Source organism: Ovis canadensis, chromosome 2 (assembly GCF_042477335.2).
Source record: "Ovis canadensis isolate MfBH-ARS-UI-01 breed Bighorn chromosome 2, ARS-UI_OviCan_v2, whole genome shotgun sequence".
Classification (NCBI taxonomy): domain Eukaryota; kingdom Metazoa; phylum Chordata; class Mammalia; order Artiodactyla; family Bovidae; genus Ovis; species Ovis canadensis.
The window spans coordinates 62,242,550-62,267,587 of record NC_091246.1 but is presented as its reverse complement, the minus strand read 5'-3'; the positions used below and the strand labels follow the sequence as shown (position 1 = coordinate 62,267,587).

The following is a 25,038-nucleotide window of genomic DNA, read 5'->3' as shown; positions in this document are numbered from 1 at the left end:
CATGTTGATGTACGGCAGAAACCAACACAATATTATACAGCAATTATCCTCCAATTAAAAATATATTATTTAAAAAACCAAACGTACCACATAATGACAACTTTTGTGAATATTTAGTACTGTGTGTGAAGTTACCAAATGCAGAACAGCTATAAAGTACTCAGATTAATGTATAAGTTCTAATAAATACTGAGGAACTTACCTAGATTTATCCAAATTCCACCTGGCTTGAGTATTTTCCATATTGTATCAATATAATCAATTACATTGTGAGCTGTGTCTATGAAGAAACAGGTAGCAATACAGTCCCAGGTATCTATTTAAGGAAAATCAAATTACTACATGTTATGCTATTTTGCCTTTTCATGAATTCTATAAATGAATCAGTTACCTCTTTACAGATACGAATATTTAACTGCAGAGGTATAGAAGCTAAACTCTTCCAATCAAATACTATAATCTAGGCAACCAAATAATCATTTACAAAATATGTCATCATTCATAAAAGCTTTTATTGCTAATTTGATAACGTAACCAATTTGGAAATCATTTTTGATAACCTATATCACTATATCTGCACCAAGTCATATTTATGAGTTTTGTTTATAATCTTTTCAATTTTTAGCTTTAATTATGATGACTAACACAAATTTTAACAATTAAAAATTTTTTTTAATTTAAAAGTAAAATCAGTTGCAATGAAATTAAGTCATTTTAAGTTGTGATTTAAACCAGTGTTAACTACTAATTCTGGAAGGTTTCAAAAAAGACTGAATGCATCTGCTTCCAACTGAGAAATGAATGGTATCAAAATACATAAGCATCCACCAGTACTTGGGGGAACTGTCAGTTAAAAAGAGGGATGGGACAGTCAGCAGCAGAGGGTGAAAAGCGAACAGAGAACAGTTTGCCTTCTGGAGGCTGTGGCTTGGCACAGAGACAGAGGAGACTGCACTGAAAGTGGCTGTCTGTACAGATAAGGCACTTCATCCAACCACGGATCACCTTCCCCACCTCCTCTCTCAAACCGTGCTCCAGAAGAATCATTTTTACATGCCGAAGCAATGTTTTTCATTATTTCACTTCTATTTTGAGACCTGCTCCCTAACTTATCCTAACATCATCTCTCTCCTTGTACTTTCAGTGCAGGATCTCCCAGTGTCAGCATTCAGGGAAAAACAATAACTTCGCTAACTTGTTACTGTCCTGCTCTAATCACTCCAAGGCCTCCCATTCCTCTTCGAGTACAATTTGAAGTCTTAGCTATGGCCTACAAGTCTGTCTCACCAAACCCTCTCTAACCTCATCTCCCATCACCCGCCTGCTGCTCACCACATCCCAGCCAAACAGATCCTCTAGCTCTTCAGGAGCAGAACAAGTGTCTTTCACACCCCAGAATCTTCCTTTCTTTGCCATTTCCTTTGTCTGCAACACTTTCCCCCCATATATCTGAATGACCTGCCTCTTCAGTCTCATGAGGTTCTCTGCTCAATTTTTAAGTTCCCCTCTTAGAAACACCTTCCTGGTAATTCCATATAAAACAGCAGACCCTCCCCAGTCAATCATTATCCCCTTTACCTGCCATATTTTTCTTCCTCACAATATTAATTTATTATTGCCTCTCTCCAAACTAGAATATGGGTTCCCTGTGAATAGGAACTTTGTTTTGCTCATTGCTGTCTCCACAGGACCTGGAATATACCTTCTACTTAGCAGGTGGCTCAACAAATACCTGTTAAACAAACTTGCTGACCCCTCAGCCTTCTTATTTCTTTTTATTGCCAAGCCTCTCTCCTCTTTCCCCATTATCATCTCCCTTTCTCTAATGACTAGCTCAAGTTTCTTCTACATTTTGCCAGGCTGAAGTCCAAACTTCATAGATTATAAAGGGCCTCCACAATCTGGAACCAACCTACTTCTCTAGCCTCATCATCCATTAAATCCCCCAGAGTCCTTTTTCCTTGCAGCCAGGCTGTTCTACCATCCCTGGTTACCTTACTCATTCATATCTTTGTACCTCTGAATGCCATTCCTCCCTATTCAAGTCACTGTCTAAACAACAGCTCACTTGTCATACTAACCTACTTTCATTTTTACTGTATTCATTACTCAACCTTTGTTTACATGTTGTCTTATATTAATAGATCCAACAGATTATAAATTTCTCAACTGCAGATCCCATATTTCTTTATAGTTCCCATGACTGTCTTATACATAACTCTGAAAATATTCTATTGATAAACTGTCACTGAAGTATACCTTAAATTCTACCATCAAAATGAATGACAACTTTGGCTCAGTATAAAATTAGCTCATTAAATTTAGAATAAAGGATGTGATTTTTAAATGCTTGCTTTGGACTTACTGCATTCTGAGTATATCTCCTGAAAATCTCCTGCTGTCATGGAAAAGTTAGAACCGGGAGGAAGACTGTGGGGGTCAACATCAGGGAAAAAGATGGGTCGAATCTGATCAGCTGACCTTCGGTTATTGCTAAACTGATGAATCCAGGGATAAAGCTTATATTTATTAATTTCAGAACATCTGTAAAATATGAGCATAAAATTCAGTGTTAAGTAAATATTTTACCAAGAAAATCTACTTTAAATACCAAAATTTATAATCGGATTGAGGATTTACTTATATAATTAAATACTGAAAAGTGTTACCACTATACTCTACCCAATTATCTGAAACTCCACATATGCATGTAGATGAGTAACCAATCATGGATTAAAAGACAGAAACAAAATTAAGGTAAATTCAGATATATAAATGTGCTGTTCATTCAAATTTTTAAACATATACTGCCAAAACTCAAGCCCAAGTAAAAAACAGTCTAAGTATTTTTTTTTCCAAAAAATGGTATGAGTTTTGTTACCTAATTATTTTTTTTTGTAACACTCTCCTTATTACCTTTTCCCTATCTCCTAACTCACACTGCTACCAAGACAACGTATTGTTTAAATGAGGCAGCTGTTTATTTTTTCTCTAACACACCTCTTCTGGATTTAAAGACACTTCTCCACTACTTTATAAATGAAGCCACAGAAGTTCTGAGAAATCTTTCCAACTCAGTTAATGTGGAGTCATTTTATGTGAATCATTCTATGAGAATTTGATTAAGTAAAAAAAATGTGATTACTACATGAAAATCTTATTCCACTAAAGAAACAAAGGGGTGAAGATGTTTAAGGAACAATAAGAAAATACTCCTTCCTGGACAATACTTAGCCCTAAATTCTGCAGAGAAATCATTTCAGTGTCATGAATACCCAATCACTTTTTAAAACATCCCTTACCCATCCTGTTCAACATTCTGTTAACTAGGCAACTAATTAAAGTAGTAACAGTATAAGCAATTTAATTTTAATACAAGAAACACTTATGATATATACCATAATTAAACACTATGCACTTCTCTTCAAATTCAGAATTTTTCAAAAATAGGGTAAGTCAATCCAATTCTGAGAAATTACTGTTTCTAGCAAAAAGTAAATTAAATACCTGTTGAGTACAAAGTTGGAAGAAAAAAGCATAAAAAAACTCCATTCATTTCCTTGACAAGCATAACCTAGCATAGCTATTTCCCAGGCCAGTCTTCCTAGTCCAGCACCAGGTACCAGAATATTTACTTTAGAAGGATCCCTGAAATGAAATAAGGCAATTATGTCCAAACTCCTCAAAGGAAAGGGGAGAAAAAAAAAAGACAAAATCCATATTAACAATTAAAAACTTAAGATATTTAATAAGAATAAGCTCACTCAACGCTCTGACTTCTTAAATTTGCGAAATACTTCTAAATATCAATGAGAAATAAGCATATAGGGAATTATCAAATGTTAACAGACTAGGGTTTTATCCCCAAAGTATTATTTTTCAGAAGATAAACTGCCTTCTATCTAAGACTTATGGAGGTACTCCTAGCTATCACCTGTCTTCGCAAGACAAATCATTCCAAAGGAATCTCTGTACATACGAAGAAACCAAACACAATTATTTCAGCACATGAAACAGTAAAAACAAAACTTTATTTCTAAATTCTGTTTCTAATACAATGGTTTACATAGCCAAATCAAGTACAAGCAGATTTTAATGTGTCAGGTCTCTCTTTAAAATCTGATATATTTCAGTTGGCAAAAGAATTTGGAGCTGGGATATTCTTATAAGGAAGATAGGGAACTGCTTTCTAATTGAGCATTGCTGTTGTTGTGGTTAAGTTGCTCAGTTCTAACTCTCTGTAAGCCCATGGACTGCAGCCTGCCAGGCTCCTGTGTCCATGAGATATCCCAGGCAAGAATACTGGAGTGGGTTGCCATTTCCTTTTTCATTAATTGAACGTATATAATGGCAAACATATCACACCATGCCATAGGTTTGCAACCAAACTGTTCTCCACTTATGACCATTACCTTACCATCACAAATTTCCTTTGCTATTACATCTGCCATTCTACTTTCAGATCACTAAAAAGCCTTAGCAAAGCAAAGACCTTTCAGGACTTCTGGCTCAATATAACCTTAAGGAAATTAAAATGGTATTCTTGTGGAAAACCAAAGAAAAAAGTATATAATCAGCTGTTATCACGTCAACTAAAAAGGAATTTTACTATTGTCTGTATTCCCCAAATTTAGCTCATAAAACAAACCCAATTTCCAAATCTACTCCCATGAACACTTCTTTATCTTTAAACTGTATGGTCTTTAAGTCTGATGTGATGCAAACAGCAATAGGACTTTTTACTAGTAGCTCATATGATAACCTTTAGCATTCCCCACTTTGAAAACAAACAAACACAACTATGGGGCTTTTGAAAATTCAGTCTACAAATATAGTAACAAGAGGATTCGTATAGGGTCCTTCAATCGTAGATATACATGGAACATATATTTGTATAAAAACTTCAACGAAGTCTATTTAGCCTGTTTCACTGCTAAATTTTATATATACAATAAGGCATACACTGAAATTTGTTAAAAAATGATTTCTGACAAATAGGCTTATTGTGATTAGTAAGATATTCTTTAATACTTGACATGGGCAAACTAAAACCAAGGTGCCTTATAAAAGTTTTCACTAAAATAGAATGTTGCCTTATCATTCCAAACTATATACAATATGTCTATGTGTATGAACACTTTGATTTTTAATAAAGAAAATGGGAACATCTCATTTGGTTCACGCCTACCTATACTGGTTATCTAACATGAACACACATATTTTTAACACTAGATTCTGAAAAACTCCTATCTGTAGGACACCATGCTGGCCCTTGTATAAAGGACCCATCATCATTTTCTACTTCCTTCTAGACCCACCAAAAACATTTACTCTCAAGAACTACCTCTTTTCTCAGTTTCTATTTGTCCAATCAAAAACATGCATTTTCTCCAAGTGGCTCTGTTCAGCAATTTTTTAAAAAATCAAGGTAATGCAACAGAAAATATAAAGGATTTGGAAGTAAATTCATAGAGTATTTAAATCTTTATCCAAATAATCAATTTCTAAAAAAGTAAAAGACTACCATGCAGAAATCAGAAATCATGCCAACCTTCAGGGAAAGTTGTATTAATAACAATACCGATATTTATTTTGTTCACTTAAAGTTAGCTTTTTGACAGCTATTATTAAATACTCCTGAACTAATCAAGCTTATAGAACTCTATTCCTACCTTGTGGCAGAAAGTTTCTAAATAGAACTGCTATTAAAAGGCTGTCCTAAAGCCACAGAATAAAGAATACAGCGAGCCTTACCTTAAGAGTTGAGAGATTACTTTAGATCTACCAATTATTTGTATTAAGAAAAAAAAAAAGATTTCAGCAGACATACTAAAGAAAACACATTATAAAACAAAGAACTGAAAAACTGATCAAGAATCAAGCAATGAATGGGAGAATTCTTCCCCAAACCTCTGCTCTTAGAATTTTTTTTTTTTTCTATTCGGTATTCATATAAAGGATATTAACAGCATACAAGAAAAGGTCTCTGATCACAATGTACATAAAACAAAGGCTTTCTAAAAGGCATCTTCTACTGAGTCTTTATGAAGTCTAGGGGATTTTCTATGAAAATAAGAGAAATATAAATCTAAGTTTAGACCTTTTTGGTGAGCTGACTTTTTAAACTTAGAAAACCAGAAGCCATATAATTAATATGTGCCTCAGTAATCAAGTGTTGCTGGCTTGAGATTCTTAGCAAAAACCAGGAAGTAAACAAGTGCATGTAGTTATTAGGCTGGACTATGGATAAGCAATCTTTTTTGCCTTTTCATACTGTTCATGGGGTTCTCAAGGCAAGAATACTGAAGTGGTTTGTCATTGCCTTCTCCAGTGCCACTCCCTTCTCCAGTGATGCTAGGAAAGTTTGAAGGCAGGAGGAGAAGGGGACAGCAGAGGATGAGATGTTTGGTTGGCATCACCGACTCAGTGGACATGAATTTGAGTAGGGTCTGGGAGGTGGTGATGGACAGGGAAGCCTGGTGTGCTGCAGTCCATGGGGCCACAGAGTCGGACACAACTGAGGAACTGAACTGAACTGATGGATAAGCAATATATTTACTACAAATGTAACACCCCTGATAATAGTGGGAAACTTCTAATGCTTTTCTAGACAAGCAAGAATAAAGAGTACAGAGAGCACTTGCGGGTTTGAAGAGGCCATGGTTGCACCACGGTTGGCCATGTTTATACCAACCTTTGCTCTCCAGCTATTTTACCATCAGTAAACGCGGTTCTTGGGAGAAGTTTCCTTTACTGTATAGAGAATAATTTTTGCATAGCATCTGCAAATAAGCGAATTCCAACACACAAAATACTTTTTCTTGGTGTGTCAGCATGATGACACTTAGCTGACCCCTGGTGGTAAGTGTATGTACAACTTTCAAGCATCAGAAGAGTTTGGTTCTATTACAATCACAATTCACATGGCAGAAGCCACTACCCACATGTGGCTACTAAATACTTAAAATATGGTTAGTTCTATTGAAATGTGCTGCAAGTATAAAATAAATGCCAATATTCAAAGACAGTATAAAGGAATGTAAAATATCTCATTAAAATCTTATATACTATAATATACTTATATGTTAATATGTTTTAGATATACTGGGTTATTAAAGTATATTATTAATCTCACCTGTTTCACTTTTCATGTGACTACTAGACAATTTAAAACAACATAGGTGACTTGCATTGTATTTCTATTGAACACTGCTAGTCCATACAGAGAACTCATAAACACACAATTCTGGGCAAAAAACAATTGTGAAATGACATCACAAACCATTATATAATCTTTTAAAACATACAGAACACAAGGTGTTATTCATATATGTATATATAAACATGTAGCTAATGTAGAAAGCTAAGATTAGAATAACAAATTTATGCTAGTTGTTATCTCCAGAGAGAAGAATGTGCTCTGTATGATTTGCAGAGCAGTTTCAACTGTTAAACAACAAAGAAATCTGAAATATATACGGCAAAATGTCAAGGTTTAATAGAGCTGGATGTTGAGACACTTTATTCAAACTAGAAAATCGGTTAGAAATCAGAATTAGTGTCTAGTCCCTTCAAAAGTATGGTCCCAACTTATTTATCTTCTTCCAACAAAGAACTTCGTACATCACCAAGACAACTTTTAATCAGTTCCAGAAAACACTTTCTCACCGTAATCTTGAGAGCTCCGACATACCTACAGAAACTTAGTTTAAATTATCACCTTATCTATAAAGTCTTTCTTTTCCCAAATATCCCAGGCAGAGCTTTAACTCACTTCTCAGTGCTTTCAGTGCTTCATTCATACCTTTGTTTATATGCCCAGTTCATCACTTTGCTTCTTTCATTTAATATAGGGGTCAGCAACTATAACCCACTAGCCAGTCACCTGTATTTGTAAAAAGGTTTTATTGGAACACAGCCATGTCCATTCATTTATGTACTGTCTATGGCAATGTTCTCATGACAACAGAGCTAAATAGTCAGTAGCCAGAGACCCCAATGCCTACAAAGCCTAAAATATTTTCTAGCTAGCCCTTTTAAGAAAAAGCTTACCAATTCTTGATTTAATATCTTGAACTTTCCCAATCAGTACACAGAGCTTTCTTAATCTGTTTTATGACTAAGTAGTCCATTTAATACTATAAAATAATGTATCAAAATAATAATGCTAATTAAGGACATTTAGATTGCCTCCAATGTTTTATTATATAACATTAAAGCTAATATCTTTGGCATAATTTCCGTATGCAGGAGCTTATCTGTAGAAAGCTTTCCCCAAACTGAATTGCAAGGATCAAAACTGAATTTTGTTCAATGTTACCAAATTGCCCTCCATTAAATTTTACTAATTTATTCTTCCACCAGCAACATGTTTCCTCATACCTTCAGAAAGTTATATAATTTTCAAATTCTTGCAGTAGATTAAAATGGCATCTTAGTATGGTTCTTATATTTGCATCTTCTTATGAGATTAAGCATGTTATATTTCTTTATCTGTTTACTATTTACACTATTTTTCTACTAGGTTATCATCTTGAATTGTTTTTCCACTATTTTTTTTTTTAATATTTGAAAAAACTTTTTCAAGATTTTTAAGTACTTGAAATGCTGGAATGGTAGGCACTTGGGATCTTGATGAAAAAGAAATCTGAAATATTTATTTGTCTCTCTGGTCTAAGAGAGCTTTCTGGATTAAAGAGATATTAAATATCTTATTTATTTTATCTTAACATCTCTTAAAATATTAAAGAGACTATTTTCAGCCTCTAAACTACCTTTGCATTATTTGGCAATCTTCATTTGCTCTTATAAAATGGTTTCTTTCAGATGCAAATAATTCTTTTATAACTTACATTCTTCATTTTAATCTAAGTAGAAAAAGCCATCTTTAAAGGATTTTAAAAGTCTTCTTGAAGGGTTAGACATATTCTAAGAGGCAAAGACATAATAGATTTACCACCCACGAACAGACAGAATAACACTTCAAATTCTTCTAAAATAGACTGGGTTAATGAAACTAAGATCTAAAAAACTACAATCCGGTAGTTTTCAGGATTTATAAAAGAATATGCTTCTACATGGTTGTGATTTCCCATTTCAAATAGGAGTTGAACCTAAGAATCTCTCTTTCCTTAGCAACTATAAACTCACAGCACTAAATTTCTGAGCTAATAATAACTGAGGTATCTGGCGTTCAGCACAATTAAAACAGCATTTCATTAATTTACAAACAGGCCCCAATACACATGTCAGTCTGTCAGCTTCAAAGCTGCTTATACTTGTAAACTTAGACAGTTAAAAATTCTCAACAGGAACAAATTGGACAAACTGATAAGACAAATATGCTTACACAGAAAAAAAGTATTTTAATGACCACAAGAATAGTTAATTTATGCATATTTAAGTATATTATGTTTTGCAAACAGATCTGTTAGAAAAGGCCTTTATTGAAATTTCAAAAAGAAAAGAACACAATCAAAAGGCTAGCTGACATAAACATTACTGAAATTCAGCCTGAGTATAACAATATCAAATTCACAGGTGTTTGCTGTGGCACAAACAGAATCCTAAAAATTTTATGAGTCCCAAACTTGACCAGAATTTACCTGAATTCTGAAGCGCTACAATCATGTCCCTTTTTCAGGACTTAGAGTTTACCTTTCGTGGCAAAGTTATGACTTTAATATGGATAAAGACTTTGCTATGTTTTGTTAGGCTTATTTTTTAAGGGTTTTTGAAAAACTCATCTTATATGCTCTAAGGAAACCAATCTAAATTAAACAAGCAAAACAAATGACAGAAGAAAAAATATGTAAATTTTCCATTGGGTACCAGAATGACCAAAAAAAAGTTTGATATTTTGATGCACTTGATTTAAAATTCATACATCCCTGCCTACTTTTACAACAGTGATTACTATCAGAGAAGGGAAATGGGTAACCGGGGAGGAGATTTTACATCCTTTGAAACCTTTAAAATTTTGAATCCTGTAAAATACCTATTTAAAACATTTTTAAATTATTCTTTTATATTAAAATAACCTGTTAGAAACATTAAAGTTAATTCATCCTTTTCTCACCAGTCTACATTTTATCTGTCAACAGTAATAAAAATACTACTACTAATAATAACAGGTAAATAATAATGAAATAATACTTGTGCTAGTTCATTAAGTGCCTTTAACCATGAGATCCCCTTTTACTATGGCTAACATTATCATGCTGACAGGATACTATGGCAATATACAAGATTCAGTGATCACTAAGTATGAATGAAATCATATTTAAAATGCTAGAAATTATGCTGACATATGCATTTGACATTCAGCCTTCCAAAAATACCCAAACTTTAGTATATTCCAACTGTAAAGAGTTTTATCTCACAACCTACTTTTCAGAAACAAAGATATTTTGAATATTAAGAAATACCTGGACTTTATATTTACAAAGACTAGTAAAATACATGATCTATTATTTTATAGATAGTACATACATGGAATATACCAACTAGAAGAATCTTTAAGATTTTTGAAAGCAGCAGTATTTATAAAAGTTCCCTAAACTGAAAACATTTATAAAAAGTATGAAAAATGAGGAAATATGAGACTAGATTATGATTCTAACAGTTGTAGAATATTTAATGTAGGACCACTGATAAAAATTAACAAAATAACTTGTAGCACTTATTAAAGTAAACAAAGGTAGCCTTACAGAATAAAAGAAAATTATTAGTAATAGGAAAAAGAAAAAAAAACAATCACTTCATTTGACATAGAAAAGGCATTTGACAAATGCAACATCCTTTCATGACAAAAACTCTCAGGAAATGAGAGGGAAAATTTCTCAATATCAAAAAAGGGCATTTATAAAAAACCTAGAGCTAAAATTACACCCAAAAGTGAAAGACTGAAAGCTTTCCCTCTAAGATCAGAAACTAGATAAGGATGTACTTACAGAGCTACTTTAATGGGAAAGGAAGAGGCAAAAACCACCTTTATTCACAAACAAGATGATCTTTTATGTAGAAAATCCCAAAGAATCAACAAGAAAGCTACTAGAGCCAATAAACAAATTAAGCAAAGTTGCAACACATAAAAATAAACATAAACACATTAAAAAATCAGTTGTTTCTATCCATTGGCAAAGAACAATCAGAAGAGAAAATTAAGAAAACAATTCCATACATGAAAAAGAATGAAAAACTTAGGATTAAATCTAACCAAGGATATGCTACACTGAAAACTTGTATACTGAAACTTAAAAAACAAGGTTGAAAGATATTAAAGAATATCTAAATAAATGGAAAGACATCCTATATTCATGAATTAGTGCTAGCGCTGAATCGCTTCAGGTGTGTCCAACTCTTTGCAACCCTATGGACTGTAGCCCACCAGGCTCCTCTGTCCGTAAGATTCTCCAGGCAACAATAATGGAGTGGGTTGCCATGCCCTTCTCCAGGGGTCTTTCCACCCAGGGATCAAACCTACACCTTTTACGTCTCCTACATTAGCGGGTAGGTTCTTTACCACTAGCACCACCTAGGAAGCATTACTCATTATTAAGATATCAATACCACCAGAAACAATCTACGTATTCAACACAATCCCTGGCAATATTCCAACAGCCTCTTCAGAGAAATGGAGAAACTGATTCTGAAATTCGTATGAAATTGCAAAGAACCCCAAAGAACTAAAATAATCTTGAAAAAGAATAAAATGTACAAATCACACTTCCTGACTTCAAAACCTGCAAAGTTATAGAAATTAAAATAAGTATGGTACTGGCATAAGGAAACACATATAGACCAATGGAATAGAACAGAGTGTCCAGAAATAAATACTTACATATGAAAAAAGTGAAAGTGTTGTTGCTCAGTCCTGTCTTGACTCTGTGACTCTTTGCAACCCTAGGGACGGTGGCCTGCCAGGTTCCTCTGTCCATGGAATTATCCAGGCAAGAATACTGGAGTGGGTTGCCATTTCCTTCTCTACGGGATCTTCCCAAACCAGGAATCAATCTGGGTCTCCTGCACTGCAGGCAGATTCCTTACCCACTGAGCAACCCCAATACATGTCACTCCTATGATTGTGCTACATTATAAAACACTCAATGAAGTCTTATAATGTAACAGCCTACTTACTCTAAAGACTTTCTTGCTAGCTTGACAAAATCTAAGTAGCCACTTGTGAAAGCCCACAAGGGGAATGTGAGGGACCTTCAGGAGCTGAGATAGGCTTCTGGCCCTCAGTCAGCAAGAAGCCAGGGCCTACAGCCACAATGAAACAAATTCTGCCAACAATCTGCATGAGCTTGGAAGTCTATGCTTCTACAGTCAAGTCTCTAGATGAGAACAAAGTCCAGCACATATCTTTGTTTATAGCCTTGTAAGATCCTACACAGAGTGAAACCATGTCCAGATCCCTACCCACACAGAAAACTATGACGTGTAAATGTGTGCTGTTTTAAGCAGTTAAATTTATGGTATTTTGTTGCACCAATATACATCTACCTTCCAGATGCAGCAATCTCACATCTAAGAATTTACCCTAAAGATACATCTCCAGCAATCCAAAAAATAAACATGCACAAGGTTATTAACTACAGCATTATAAATGCAAGACACTGCCAACTTCTTTACTTAAATAACCAAGTATAGGAGATCGAAGTAGTCTGAAACTGTTAAAAAAAAAAAAGGATTGACTAAGACCTCCAAGAACTGATATACAGCTAAATTAGCATGTATCATTAAGTGAAAAAAATCAAAGTGCAAAATAAAATATCTATTATGCTGCAGTTTGTGTATGACAAAAGGGGATACCTACAGAGGGGGGGGAAAATACCTACTTACCTCCATAAAAAAGAAAATACAAACAAGAAGGATAAATGAGAAATCAATAATACTGATTACCTACGTGGTAGAGTGGGGTAAAGAAAAGACATAGGAATGAATGACATTTTTTCTGAATATCATTTTTTTTAATATAGTTTTGTCAAGATGACAGTCCACAAATCAAAAAAATTAAAAAACCAACAGGAATGGGGGAGGAGGCAGGGACACGCAATCTTAAAACTAAAAGCAAACAAAAAACAAATAAACCTAAATATACTGGATTTCACATAAAAAACATAACCATACCTAGGGTGAGAAGGCTGAAAGGGAGCTAATTTGAGTAAAACAGTGAAGAATATTTCTATTAAAAACCCTTAGTTTAGGGGGGAGAATACTTCCTGGCAAATCCTGAACTCCTTTTGGTAGTTTTGTTTTTCCTATAATGTGGAGGTAACAATTCTGAAACTTGTGTATTGTAGAAAAATAAAATGTTAGCTGCTCAGTAGTGTCCGACTTTTTGTGACCCCATGGACTGTAGCTCGCCAGGCTCCTCTGTCCATGGAGTTCTCCAGGCAAGAATACTGGAGTGGATAGCCAGTCCCTTCTCCAAGGGACATTCTTCCCAACCCAAGGATCGAACCCAGGTCTCCCACATTACAGGCATATTCTTTACCATCTGAGCTACCAGGGAAGCCCAAGTATTGTAGGACTGAGTGAGTAAGCAAATATACTGATGTCAGAAGCCAGGTTTTTCACTGTGGAAAAGACAGACAGACAGAATGGGGGAAGCTACGGGAGGAATCCAACAGGGTTGGATTAGAATTGAAAGTACCAACATGAACTCATGATCTCTTGTGTTTGGGGTGTGTGTTTAAGTTCTATCTGCTGGAAGACCCATAAGCAATGACATCTCAGGAACAATGAACATGCCTAGTGCCAAATCTTGGTCTCTACACTCCATTCTACATTAAAAGGAACAGGTCCTTGGGAAAATACCCACTCCAGGACTTAAGCAGGAAAGATACAAGATTGAACTAAAATGTCTTTATTATTCCAGAAAGTAAGGAAGTGCTCCAAAAACAATTGAAGCATGCCATGCCAAAAGGACATAGGCACCAACCAACTGGAATCCTACTGGCCAAATCTGAGGAAATTTAAAGAAGAAAATTTAAAAAGCAATGGTAATGGATTATAACCTACTGAATAAATAGGAACCATGAGTCATCCCTGTAATCAATAAGAATATTAATAGAATGCTGGTAACTGTAGAGTTAGAAAATCACCATTCCACCAACATCATAACAAGGTTAGTCCATCCAAGATTCAATGGATGACAATTTTAGGAGGGAGAGGGTTTGCAAAGGAACAGGATACTAACTGCATGGGCTCAAAGTATCTCCTCAGCAACTGCTTATTAGTTGCAAGAAGAGAAACAGTAACTAAATAGTGGGAAGAACAAAATAACATCTTGATTAAAATCAATGAGGGGCTAACAGACATTGCATATCTCTGAAGGTAATATTCTGAAAAGGATACAACATCAACTCTGTATTAGTTTGAGAGAAGACACACAATCTAGACCTAACCATGAAGAAGTCTAAGACAATGTCAAACCGAAGAATGTTCTATAGAATTACTTCCTCATATTCTTCAAAAACGTCATGAAAGTTAAGAAAAAACAAGGCCAAGGAACTCTTCCAGATTAAAGACTAAGAAAGACATCAGAATTAAACAAAACATCCTGGACTGGATCCTAGACTGAACAGAAAAATAAGTGTGACAAAGGACATTATCAGGATAATTTGTGAAATTTAAATATAGACCACAGATAAGACAGTATTCAAGTTTAAATTTCCTCAACCTGGTAACTGCACTGGGTTTATGTAAGTAAATATCATTGTTCTTAAGAAAAAACTCAAATAATAGGCAGTAAAAAACATGATATAATACTAACTGATCTCTCAAATAGTTTAAATAATTGTGTATACGTACTGCCGTGGATAAAAACATAAAGGTGGGAAGAAAGAAGGGAAGTAGGAAAAGGAAACAAAAAAGCAAATGTAAAATGCTAAGAACTGGTGAATTTAGGTGAAAAATACACAGGAGCTCTCTATACAATCCATACAACTTCTTGGGTAACTTTGAACTTATTTCAAAATAAAATGTTTTCAAAAAAGAGAAGGGACATATACATATGTATTGAAATTTCTGGATAGATACATCTAAACTGAAAGATGTCAATCAACAAAGAGGGGAAGATGAGGAAAAGGAGGCTTTCTTTTCTCAAAGATCCTTTAAACAATAGAATGAACTCCATCCATTGGTTCTCTTTAAACAGATAACCTCTGAGTCAGGTTCCTAACCTGGGATCCATGGACCAAAGAGGTCGATGGAAAAAATTCACTGTACCTACAAGGGGGTGAAAAAAAAATTACATTTTAATTTCATTAGCCTTTAACTGATGTTTCTATCAGCTGTGAATGCAGCCAACAAACAAGAGTAGCTTTAGAAGTACCTGTGACTTTATCACCAACAGAACTTATACATTATATATATTTTCACTTCATATTAGCTGTTGAGAGTCTCAAAATAACATACAGTATTCAGGTATTTTCAAACTCTATTAAAATCTCCTTTTAAGACTTTTATTTAATGTGACACTTGATAAAAAAGCAGGTTATAGCACAAGCTTGCTTAAGCATTTTGATAACCATATTTCAAAATAACTGGTTTCTTTGCAATCCTATGTATGTCACTTTACTCATTTAGAAATGTTTTACTGAAAAAGAAAAGATGGGCTTCGGACTGTTCAAAGTTTTCATGGCATAAAAAAGTTAAGAATCTCTTCTCTGAGCTATAGATCACTCATTTGCATACAAATATGCCATAAAGAGGAAAATTAAAATGCTTTAGAGCTTTTTGCTCTGCCATAAAACAAATTATAAAAGGATAGACCTCATTGATAATAAACATTCAATCTAACCATTATTTAATTTCTAGATAATTTCCCATAGTGCTAGAACAATAATTATTCAAAACATTAACTGCAATCTCACACAGATGAAGCATCCAAGAACAGCACATGTAACAGCATACACCAACACATGAAAATATACAGGCACTCAACAACTGTAAAAATGAATCAAGACTGCGAAATGTCTCTCAGAGAAACTCAGTGCTTACATAAAGAAATTGGTTAAAAACAAGATACTATTTACCATTTCTCTTTTGGAAAATTTTTTAAAATTTCTTTAATGATTGGTTGGTAGCAGGCATCCCTTTCTGCTTTCCCAGTTTCACTCCAGTCTCTCACAAACTGTTTCAATGTGGATTTTAACTTATCCATGTCAAACGTAGATGCTGGCATAATCTTTCCATTTCCCTGTTTAAAAAACAGAAATCAATTAGTTTTTCAAAAAGTAATCACTCTTGCATATGGTTAAATAATCATGCTATAGAGATACTTTATAGATGGTTTAGAGGGTAAATCACTAGCCTCTCACCTCAACCTGGGTTCAAGTGCAGCTTGAGATCCTAAATGAAAGGAGTTTGGTGGTCTCACTTCTACCCTCAATAAACTATGGTTCATTAATCACGAAGCCACCATCTAACTAAGCAATGTGTACTCAGGAGAGGATCAGAACTGGAATGCTATGCAGACCAAACTCTAAGAGAGGGAAGAGTTCCTTCAGGTCACTCATGGGACAGCATGGACAGGCTCAAGTGACCCAACTGCATCTACCCTGTGGATACAAAAAGGACTTCAGCTCCTATTTCTGCCAGTCCCTTGAGAGTTATAAGTAAAAACAATTTTTTTTTAAAGTAAAAGATGAATATCAATAGATGTAAGATCCTGAAAATATCAAGGTAAAATTAATTTTACATAGCTAGTAAAATTGTTTATTAAAAATGTACGTCACTAACTCCACATGCTGTAATAGTCAGAACACTATGGAAAGGTGTATCAAAATGCCAACAATTATCTTAGTATGTTGTGGGGGGGCAGGGGGAATCTGCCAACAAATCCAGTTTCCAGTATACTGTGCTATCAAGCCTAATAAAGGGACTGAACATAATAAGTGAAAATTTTCTCCAAGTAGAGCAAATGAGCCATGAAAATTACAGAAAAGAAATCCAGAAAGATCTCAAAATATGGAGATTAAATCCTAAAATAAAAACAAAGAGAACAAAATTTCACATACATCTTCTCCATATTCTTTATTTTCAAACATATGTATGCAATCATTCACAATGGTCAGTAGTATTTCTTGATTATGATCAACACATTTCCGGATCTTGTCCAAGTGAAGAAGAAACTGAGGAAGTAGTTTCTGTTGATTAGCTGGGAGTGATCGAAACTGTCTTTCTGTTCGGTGCACTCGCTCATGCATACTGGTGCTAAAACATAAAAGGTGTTTTTTTAATTGGCAAAAGAATTCTCACCAGAGGCCAATATTAAAATATTTTAAGGTTGTCTTCCTGCACAAATTATTTCCTTATAATGTATACTGTCCAGCCATTTACAACCTTTCAGTTTTTTAAAGGATACTGACTTATGAAGTTTTCTATGTTGTCATTGTATTACAAACTCTCTAAGCAACTAAACAAAAGACCAATAGTTTAAAATATCTGCATCAATCAGAAGGGAGGAAAAAAAGCAAACATAAAGAGGATTAATGCACAATAAGTTTATTTTTATGATTTCAGTTTCCAAAAAAGGTTTTCAGCAAAACAGCTGAATGCTTTAGATTTATCCATCAAGTAGCAGAATGCTGCTCTAAAATCAGAATATACACAAAATGTGTTTTCAGTCAACCAAGTTGAATTTTTTTAAATATTGTAAATGATCTTACATGCCACAAAAATAGTAAACAAATGAAAAACTGAAATTCTATAGCTTTTTATACAACAACATTCACAACAGTTTCCAGATAACTCTAAAGGTCACTTGGAGGACAACCAATTTATAAAACCTAAAAAGAACATCATTTTTAAAAGTTAAATAATACACTCACAATGAAATATCATTTTACATCAGTCAGATAGATGGGCAAAATTTAAACACCTGACTATATGAAATATTGGTAAAAATGTGGAAGTTTTAGAATATTTATCTTCAGATTGATGGTGGGTGCATAAGTTAGTATAACCACTTCAGAAAATTTAGCATTACCTAGTAAAAACTTAATATGCACACTCCCTATGACCTAGCAATCATACACCTTAGACACAAAATCAAGAAACTCTTGCAAATGGGCACATGACACATGAATAAGTCTCATCACAGCACTGTAAGAAATAACAAGCAAAAAACCTGGAACAACCCAGAAAGTCCATCTCCAATAGACTGAACAAAGAAAATACAGTATAGTTGTACAATGGAATACAATCAATAAATACAGCTACACACAATAAAATGGATAAAACTCAGGAACAAAATATTTGTTGGAAAAAAGCAAGTTGCAGAAAAATACAAATAATGTACAAATTTCATCTTATATAAAAATAAGCAATATATTTTAGGGACTGAACATATGTAGAAAAACTACAAGGAAAGCAAGGAAATGAAAATTCAGAAAAATGATGTCCTTTGAGGGGAAAAGGATAAGATAATGTTCTTTTTTTAAACTGGGTGGTAGATGTTCACTACATCATTCTTTACATTTTACATATACAAATAAACAAATACATAAATGCATGATGTGTTTCTTCTAAACGTTCTTTGGCATTTATTCAGTACTAAATGGAAATGAAAAATATTCTTTTTCATTCAGTTGCGTGAATCCCTCTAGTCATTCAGATAATTCTCTCATTTTTATCTTATGTCAAATCAGTGTCTAATTTCTGAACAGTCACATCTAAGGAGATTCTGAAGAAACCCTTGACATAACTTATTTGTAGAAGATTGTGTGTGGTGGTATTCTGAGGGTGGTTAGGGATACTGTAAACTGGAGTTGGCAGTGGTTGCACCAACTGTTGCTTCTTCTTTTTTTTAAGACCTCTGGAGTCTAACAGATCTGGACTGAAATCCAGGTTATGCTATGTATTTGCTTTGTGACTCTTAGCAAGTTACTTCCTTTCTCTGTGCCTCAACTGCCTCATATACATAAACAAGGAATATATAACAATGATGATAATGATAGAAGCTATGATTTATTGAGATTTAGTAAGTGTCAGGCACTAAACCAAGTCACTTAAAATGAATTATTCTGAAAAACATGCATAAAACTCCATGAAGCAAATACCAATATACCCCTCTGCCTACCTAATACATTTCACTGAAACTGTAACAAAATAATGCACACTACACACTCAGCCCAGTGCCTAAAACATAATCAGAGCTCAAATATATGAGGTATATCTAATTTATGAAACTAATGTATACATAGCAAAAATATGAAAAATACAGAACAGTAAAAGTACTCAGGGGGGGTAAGTTCCTAATAATTCCTCTTCTAGAGGTAAGCACTTCTAACTCTGGCATATTTCTGCTTTATTGCTGTTGTTTAAGACAAAGTAATCTAATACCTTTCTAGTCAAAAATGCAGCATGTCACTTGGAAGTGGTTAGAAGTGGAGAATCACAGGTCTCACATGCGAGACCTACTAAAATGTAATCTGCCTTTTAACAAGATCATCAAATGACTCACATACATATTAAAGTTTTAGAAACACTTGAAATTCTTCATCCTTATCAAAATAATTTTCCCAGGGTAGAAAAAAGTTCTCAAATGACTAAAAGGACTGCTCATCATCCCATCTTACATAACCAAAATTTACTTAGCTATTTCCCAAACACTGGGCATCTAGATACTTTTACCTGTCAACACAATGTACTTTTTGTGTTCAAAATCTATCTATATTTTAGAGGAAAAAAAATTACCACAAATTCCCAAAAGAATTACCACATCAGAAAAGGTAAGAATTTATAAAGTTCTTGATACAAACTGATTTTCAGAAAAACTGTATCAATTGACACTTCTCTCAGTAGAGTATGACACTAAGAAACTACTTAAAGTCATCAAACAGAGCTGCAACAGTTTATAATTTACTGTCAACAGGTTAAACAGTCTCACAGTAATTCTTTCCTTGAATTCCTGGGCACTGGATGCCCTACAACCTCCCTCTGAGCATACCTCAAAACTCAACATTTCCAACCTGAACTTAGCACATGTCCTACCAAAGAAATTTGTACTTCTTCCTAAATGGCTGCTGTTGATCAATGGTACACCATACATCCACCAAGTCAGAAATTAATGAGTCATCCTAAAATGCCTCTTCTCATAGCTCACACGATCAAGAGGACCAGAATCCTTTTGTATGTGCGAGCATGTTCAGTCACTCAGCTGTGCCTGACTTTTTGTGACCCCATAGACTGTAGCCTGCCAGGCTCCTGTGTGTGGGATTTTTTAACTGGGGCTAATTTCACTCTTCTGTAAATGCTTACGTCACCAACGTGCTTAAGACAGCAGTGGACAAGTTATGACCTCCTGGCTACTTGCCTGTTTTTGTAGAGTTCTACTGGAACACAGCTATGCTCATTCCTTCACATACTGCCTGTGGTTGCTTTCACACAAGCACACAGGCCTACACTTTAACAAAGACCACCTAGCTCTCAGAGTTTAAAATATTCGTTGCCTGGCTCTTTAAAAGTTTACCAACCCTGTTTTAAAGGAATATTTTACAACCTTCAGACTCTCCTTGGTTCTGAACTGAGTCAGCATTAAAAGGCCACATCCTTGGGTACCTAAGAGGAGAAAGTAGGGTCAGTGGCTGTATGTCCTCAAGTGTATCCCTACCTCAAGCTCCCTCTACATGGCAGTGACCCCAACTCTGACTCAGTCATCTTTTATAAGAGTGGGTCCAATGATAGATCTAGCCAAGAATCACAGACCCATTCCTCTGCTCCTGTTGAACTATTCTAGAATTCCAAACAGGGAAACGTATCTATTCAGCAGAGTGTCTCAACCCATTTAAAATATTTATTATATACCCAAAGTTGAAATTGTCTTACTAGCATCACTGCTTACTAATATACGGTAAATTTTAAGTTAATGCTTTTGGATTTCAGGCCAGACTCTACCACAATTTGGTTGGACAACCCTGTGCAAGTTGCTTACTTCTTTACATGCCTATCCCCTCATCTGTAAAAATGAGCTCTACATCTCAGTTTTTAAGATCCCACCTAACTGCTATTTCTAAAAGTAGGACATTTCTGACAAGACCTTTAATATTTCAAATGTAGCATACTCTATATGAGTAGGTATCTCCATTTATAACAAAAGTGGTAATTTAAGGCTAACATTTTTTGCTATAATCATTTTACCTTAGTGAGACTATGTCATCTAAGTAAAATCTATAGGAAGTACAAAATTGAAAGCCACTGGAAAGAGAAAATATTAATCAGAAGACATTTCTTGCTTCACGACCCTTATCTAAATCTCCTATATCCTGATGAAAAGACAGTGAGCAGTAAAATCCAGTTCTCCAATATTTGGATGTACCTGCTAATGGTCTAGAATAGGACTGTCCTTAAGAACTTACTACAATGATGGAGAGGCTTACATCTGCATTGTCCAAGACAGCAGACAATAGTCACATGTGGCTGCTGAGCACCTGAAATGTGGCTACTGAGACTGAAAAGACAAACTGTAAATCTTACTATATTTTAATTAATGCTTAAATTCAGCCAGATGTGATTAGTGGCTGAATATATTGGGCAGCACAGGTCTATAAGATTATAAAATGTTGGAAGGTAGTAATCCCGTGTTTTCTGCTACACAATCCTTTCTGTAATTCTAAACATAGGTTTAACTGTATACTATTTTTAGTATAAGGGATTTCAATTTTTTTGAGTACATATATATAAAAAGGATTGTTGTAAAAAATGAAATTTTCCTCGATCTCACACTGAACTGCTATATAAGAGGCAGAAGTGTATAGAAAACAGTATCACAACCACCTGAACACACACAGAGGGCCCCTTTCTATATTACCACACTTGGGTCCTAGTTTCAGATCAAAATCCCTTGCCCTCACCCACAAAAAGGCCCAGCTGATACTTAATCATAAATATCAATTCTAAAGTAGTCCTAATACATACTACACCTAATATACAAACACACGTTTTAACTGTGTCTACTACAGTCCCAGGACATTTCCCAATATTCTTTCTACATTTTTCAACAGTAAAATATACCAGACTTTTCTGTACCTACCACTTTGAGCTACCTAATGTCAGCTCCTTCTTCTCCCTGTATGGTTCTTCCAGACATAATACTTGCAACAAATTCAATTCTGATTGTCTGCCTTTTCCTCCGTAAGTAATGCGGTCCATGGTTCATATGCCTGGGTTTAATTAGTAGATTTCATCAAGATCTTTCAACCTCAAAAAGTCACGGCACAAATGTAATCAGAGTCTAAATAAGCTTTTATTAAGCAAGTTTTGAAATTCAGAATAGTAACAAACTAATCATCAGTTACAAACTGACAAACTATCTGGGAAGGACAAATGTACTTCTTTGCTACCACTGGTCCTGTTAAAAATAGAGTTCCAACAAAACGCCAGGCACTGGTGACATAAAAATAAATAAGGCTCAGTCCCTGCCCTTGAGGAGGTCAGTCAAGCAATATTAAAAAATTTGCATAAAGCACAGCAGGAGCCCGTCTAAGGGAACAGTTTTACTTGAGTAGGAGGTCACATCTATCTGATTCCAAATGCAGTCTTAGAACACAGTAGTCGGTGGACTCATCCCTCACACGAATAAAAGTGCTTTCTTTACCTGAAAACCCAGTTGTTTTAAGTCCCTTTCAGTTCTTGTAACTATAAGTCTGTGACTAAGCTACTTTAAGATTTATTTATAAGAAAGTCCAAGTTAGGAAGTTTAAAAGTCCTACCATGATGCCCAATCCAGTGAGAATTCGATACATTATTTGCAGAAAAGATCATAAAGGCGGCTCCTACAGTATTTTCTCTCATTTCCCTCCCTAAAAATTTGCAAATTTTAGAACATCCGGACTATCTGCGACCTTAATTTCACCCACCAGTTAAAGACACTGAGTGGCATCATTCACTCGCTCACCACAAGTGCCTGTGCGTTCACCGCGCCAAATAGGGGGTGGGGGTAGGGGACCACAAAAGTGCCTGTGCGTTCACAGCGCCCGGGGGCGGGGAGAGGGGGGCCGGTGCGGCTGGGACGGGGAAGGCCGGGGGATCTTAATGCTGCCCTCAACAAGAACTGGCAACAGTTTGGGAAAAAATGTCCTACAGCATTCCACGTGTAGGTGAACTTGGGTTCTCCGTCTGTTCAGTTTGGAGGACATCGACAACACAAACAAATCATGCCCAGCACTGGACGATTTTACCATCAACATCTTCTATCTGAAATTCTTACAGCACTTTTCCGGTCATCCCCACGGGCCTCAAAGCCAAACCTTTAACGAGGGATGGAAGACAAGAGGGCTAATCTGCTCCTGAGGTCAGAAGACAAGAGGCTGAGCAGCAGACGGCGCGGCAGACACGCGGGTGTGCTGTGCCGGGAGGGGCTAAGGTGGTGCGAGATGACTCGGGGGCCCGGAGGTCAGCTCAGGCGGCCCGGTTCCGACGCCCCGGAGGCGTGGCGTCCGGCGGGTCCGCCGCAAGCGGCTGGCGCCCCGACGGGCTGAGCCGGGGTCCGCCACGGGCTCCTTACCCGTAGTAGCGGAAGGCATTTATGATCTTCCAGAAGTGCTCGCGCTCGAGCCTCTCCTCCTCTTCCTCCGTGCTGCGCGCGGCCGCCGCCGCCGCCACCGAAACTGCCGCGGCGGAGCCCAAACGCCCGGCGGAGAACTGCACTTCCACCTCCTCGTTCCCGCCGCCTCCCCCGCAGCCGGCACCGCCCCCCCCGCAGCCCTCCGGCAGCTGAGAAGCGGGCGGCGGTGGGCGCCGCCGTCGCTGCATCGCCGCCGCGGCCCTCAGCCTGGCTCGCTTGCGTCTCGCCGCGACTGAAAGCGTGGTGGTGGCTGCTCGGCCTTCCTCTAGACGGCGCCCGCTGCGGACATGCCCCCTGCTCGCGGCGCGCTCCGCCCCCGCCGCCCTGAGGCCTCCATCCTCGCCGGGCTCCGCCAGCTCTTCAGAGCTCCCGAAACGACAGCGCCTGCGCATTCGAGAGCCCGACGAAGGACCGCAGCCACCTGCGCTCATTTGATGCCAGGCTTCTGCGACAGCGTGCTGACGTCACGGCGACACGTGAAGTGGGCGGAGCTAAGTGCCAGATGGGTGGGGTGAAGGAGATTGCTGGTGCGTTAGGGCTGGCCGCTTAGGGGAGCCGCGTGGTTCCGGCTTTAGAGCCAGACTTCTGGTTTAAGGTTAACAGACTAGAAAGGAAGAAAAATGCAGGAAAAAAGTTTAGCTTTGATGAATTTTCTGAACTTTTATTTCAGAAAGTCTAGAAGAAAGGCCTTGCATTCACCCTGATTTAACTTTTAATTTATTAAGTGAATTTCTGTTTTAATTGCATAAAGGGAGAGGGACACTGTCATCTTTCCAGTGTTTGGGGACCTAGAAAAGGACCACCCTGGACTGGTCATGGCAGCAGATCAGGAAAAATTCAGGACCCTATGTAGTACACGCACTTTGGAAGACCACCAAAGTTCACAGGAGCCATAGCGGTGCACGATTAATGGTACCCCATAGCAAGGTCAGAGTTAACCACTAACTCTTCGTTCACTTTTCTCTCCATTTCTCTATGAGCTCATAAATAAAACGGCTGCCCCACCTGCACTTAGTGTTATTCTTAGAAAATAAGTCATTCCACTCAATTTAATCTACCATCGAGGAAATTAGTCTTTCAAAATAATGATGCGTGCCTTCCCAGTCGCGTCTCCCACTTTGCGACCCCATCCACTACATAGCCCGCCAGGCTCCTCTGTCCCTGGGATTGTCCCAGCAAGAATACTGAAACTAGTTGCCATTCCCTTCTCTGGGGGATCTTACCTCCCAGGGACAGAACAAGCATCTCCCTCTCCCCAGCCGGCACCTGAACACCCCCAACCCCCCCACCCCCATCGTCTGCATTGCAAGCAGATTCTTTACCTCTGAACCATCACGGAAGCACTACAAAATAATGGTAAGACTGTTTAATTCTCAACAACAATAAACTTGCCCTGGGGCCACAAATTCTGTTAAAAAGATATAATCATGTTGAAAATGAAGTGGCTTCATTTTCATAAT

General features: G+C 36.5%; 1 protein-coding gene across 2 annotated transcripts in view; it reads right to left on the bottom strand.

Moving 5' to 3' along the window:
- The window catches only part of CARNMT1 (carnosine N-methyltransferase 1), a 39,558-nt gene extending 14,976 nt beyond the window's left edge, over positions 1 to 24,582 (bottom strand). The window contains exons 1-6 of one of the 2 annotated variants that reach the window (XM_069576349.1): positions 23,519 to 24,582; positions 17,031 to 17,226; positions 16,047 to 16,210; positions 3,508 to 3,648; positions 2,366 to 2,544; positions 203 to 316 (exon numbers count right to left, since the gene is read on the bottom strand). In XM_069576349.1, the coding sequence (XP_069432450.1) occupies positions 203 to 316; positions 2,366 to 2,544; positions 3,508 to 3,648; positions 16,047 to 16,210; positions 17,031 to 17,226; positions 23,519 to 24,009 (1,285 nt within the window). In that variant the 5' untranslated portion in view covers positions 24,010 to 24,582. Of the gene's footprint in view, positions 1 to 202; positions 317 to 2,365; positions 2,545 to 3,507; positions 3,649 to 16,046; positions 16,211 to 17,030; positions 17,227 to 22,045; positions 22,578 to 23,518 lie in introns of those variants that run through there. The other variant, XM_069576350.1, reaches the window with a different exon arrangement.
- Positions 24,583 to 25,038: the final 456 nt, after the last annotated feature.